The following is a 2,956-nucleotide window of genomic DNA, read 5'->3' as shown; positions in this document are numbered from 1 at the left end:
AATCCTTCTTTTAGTCATTTAACATGCTTAGAAGATTTTAATGATAGTTATTAGTTATAAAATTATTTAGAGTTAAATATTGATAAATTAGATATAAATTTTTCTTAGAAATTATTTATGATTAAATTAACAAAACCTATAATTATTTATTAAAAAAAAATTATTAATATATAAATAGAAATTATTTAATACTATTTTTTTATTTTTTTAATTTAACAATTTATTTTATATATAAAACTAAAAGCACTATAAAAATTTAATTAATAAATAAAAAAATTGTCTTAAACAATAAATTTTTAAAAATTGATAACAAATAACTAATAAGAAAAAGAGCCCCCCAATTCGAGGTATTAAAACAACAACCATATTAAATTAAGAAATATTAATCATATATAATAGCAAAATAATCAGTATTTAACAAAAATTAAGATGAAGCATTTTTTAAATTAGCAAGTTATATTGGAGTTTTTGGAACTCCTTAAAATTATAAAAGATAATCTATAAAAATGACCACACCTGTACTAAATGAACCTATAAATTTATAAACTACAAATCAACTGTTAAACTATACTAGTTAAATGTAATTTATTCTTCCTCGTGAATATATAGAAATAGAGCAAGCCCCTACTCCTAATTAAAATTCAATTACTATCGAAAAAATTCCTTAATAAATAGTTGCTGTATCTTAATTTTCGGGGTCTACTGATGAATCAATATTTAATAGTTAACTTGAATAATTGTATTTATAAATAAAAGAAGATTAAATTATTTTAGATAATGAAAATTTAAATTAACACATCTATTTTTTTGCAAGCTATAATCCACCCTTTACACCTCCTCATTTGAAAAGAAATGATAAAATTAAATGATGAAAGAATTAATAATATTCTTTAAAAACCATAATAATGAGTATTTCATTTATTTTTTATAAATATATAAAAAACTTTAAAAATAAAAATTTAAATAACTTATTTTATTAAAAAATTATTTATAATTAAATATAAATATAAAATTTTTTTTTTTGTAAATAGATTTCTATGAATAAAATAAAATTATATTTAAAACTTTTAAATACATATAAATAAATAGATAATTATTTTTAGTAATTAAAAAATAAATAATTATGAAATATATAATAGTATATAATTTATATTATCAAACTTACAATTAATATATCATATTATTTAAATCAAATATAATATTTAATTTATTATTACATTTTTATATTTTTAATTTATTCTAAATTTATTAAAGTAAAAAAATTATTTTTAATTAAACAAATTAATGTTTATAAAACTTTATTTATAAATATAAATATTTAATTTTAATTTAATATGAAAAAAAAAAAAAAAAAATTTATTCCAATAATTTTTTTATTAAAACTAATTAAGATATATTAGCTTATTTTAAAACCATAAATTTAACTTATTTATAAATAATTTATATCTAAATTAAATTTTAATTATGATCTTAATATATATTATTATAATATATATTAATATTAATATAATAACAATAATAAATTATTTGACCATTTTAGTTTATTTTATTTTTCTATATTTTTTTTTTAAGATAAAATAACTAAATCAAAAAATTAAATAATCAGATTTGATTAAGACAATTTTTTTTATTAATTATATTTATAAGAAAAAATAAATAAAAAGATATATTCAAGTAATAAATATATATATATATATATATATATATATATATATAATTTTAATTATAATTAAATGTTAAAGTCTTTTAAATCCATAAAATCTATAAGAATAATTAAATGTTCTTTTATAGCTTCAGAAAATTAATAAAATTTTAATTCATCTTTATTATTAAAAATAGAAAAAGCTTATTCTTTTATATAGTTAAATCTTGACTAAGAAACACTTTAAATATTATAAAGTATTGGATATAATCATAAAGATATTCCAAAGTATATATAAGATAATTAATGTTTAATATTTAAATATTCAAATTAATTTATTAATTTTAAACAGCATGAAAATTATGATAAATAAATAATGTATTGTCTATTTTTAACTACAAAAATTATTTATAAAATAAAATATCCATAAATCATAATATTAACTTTAAATCCTGAAGAAGTTTTAAATAAAATAAATATTTTTCTCTCTAAAGCAAAATGCTTTATTGCAAAAAAAATAATCGATTTAGTTAAGATGTTAAGTAATTAAAATTTGATCATCCTCAAATTATTATTGGAGATATGTAAGTTATAAACACATATATATGTAAAAGTCTACTTAATACTATGAATATTACTGCTTTTATTGTGGATGATTTTAAAGATGTCTTTTTTAAAAAAAATGAATTTTAATAATTGATTAATTTTTTACCTTTAGATTGTAAAAAAACAGTTTTTTATAATGAATTAACTTCTTAATGTATGATTGATTTAATAGAAACTTGATTTTTTGTTAAAAAAAAATATAAAAAAAACATTGTTTAATTGATTATGAATAATATATATATTATAGATAAAGCTTATTTTTTAATAACTTTACGATATAAAATAAATATAAATTTAATAATTTATTTTATATTATTTTATTTATGATGCAATAAACTATTAATTATAAAATATATAATTTGAAATAATATATTAATATTTAATTTATAAAATAAATTAATTATAAAAGTAAAATATTTAAAGAAAAAAAGTATTTCGGTATTAATATAATGGTAAAAAAAAAGTTAATCAAAAAGTAAAGAATATTTTAAAAAGATAATAAAAATAAAAAATTAATATATAAAATATTTTTTTATATTAATATGTAAAATATATTTTTTAAATATATAATTAATATTTTTTTTTATCTTTATATATTAATTTAATTTTTTTAAATTGAAAATGTTAATATAAATAATAATATATATATATATATATATATATATATATATATATATATATATATATATATATTTATATATATATATA

At 12.8% G+C, this 2,956-nt stretch overlaps 1 protein-coding gene across 1 annotated transcript, besides 8 other annotated features; it reads right to left on the bottom strand. All coding sequences in view use genetic code 6, as the record gives it.

Moving 5' to 3' along the window:
* Positions 1 to 140: 140 nt before the first annotated feature.
* Positions 141 to 188: a microsatellite.
* A 1,283-nt stretch (positions 189 to 1,471) lies between these two features.
* Positions 1,472 to 1,509: a microsatellite.
* Positions 1,510 to 1,681: 172 nt separating this feature from the next.
* Positions 1,682 to 1,716: a microsatellite.
* A 196-nt stretch (positions 1,717 to 1,912) lies between these two features.
* On the bottom strand, positions 1,913 to 2,203 carry IMG5_037240 (hypothetical protein; the record flags this gene model as incomplete). The annotated part of the gene is made up of 1 exon (XM_004038976.1): positions 1,913 to 2,203. The coding sequence occupies one exon, from the start codon at positions 2,201 to 2,203 to the stop codon at positions 1,913 to 1,915; it is 291 nt and encodes a 96-aa protein (XP_004039024.1).
* A 382-nt stretch (positions 2,204 to 2,585) lies between these two features.
* Positions 2,586 to 2,656: a microsatellite.
* Positions 2,598 to 2,654: a microsatellite.
* Positions 2,628 to 2,661: a microsatellite.
* Positions 2,662 to 2,759: 98 nt separating this feature from the next.
* Positions 2,760 to 2,832: a microsatellite.
* Positions 2,833 to 2,875: 43 nt separating this feature from the next.
* Positions 2,876 to 2,956: part of a microsatellite that runs on past the window's edge.

This window comes from Ichthyophthirius multifiliis, assembly GCF_000220395.1.
Source record: "Ichthyophthirius multifiliis unplaced genomic scaffold scaff_1120509249848, whole genome shotgun sequence".
NCBI classification, from domain to species: Eukaryota; Ciliophora; class Oligohymenophorea; order Hymenostomatida; genus Ichthyophthirius; species Ichthyophthirius multifiliis.
This window is presented reverse-complemented; position numbering and strand designations above follow the sequence as displayed.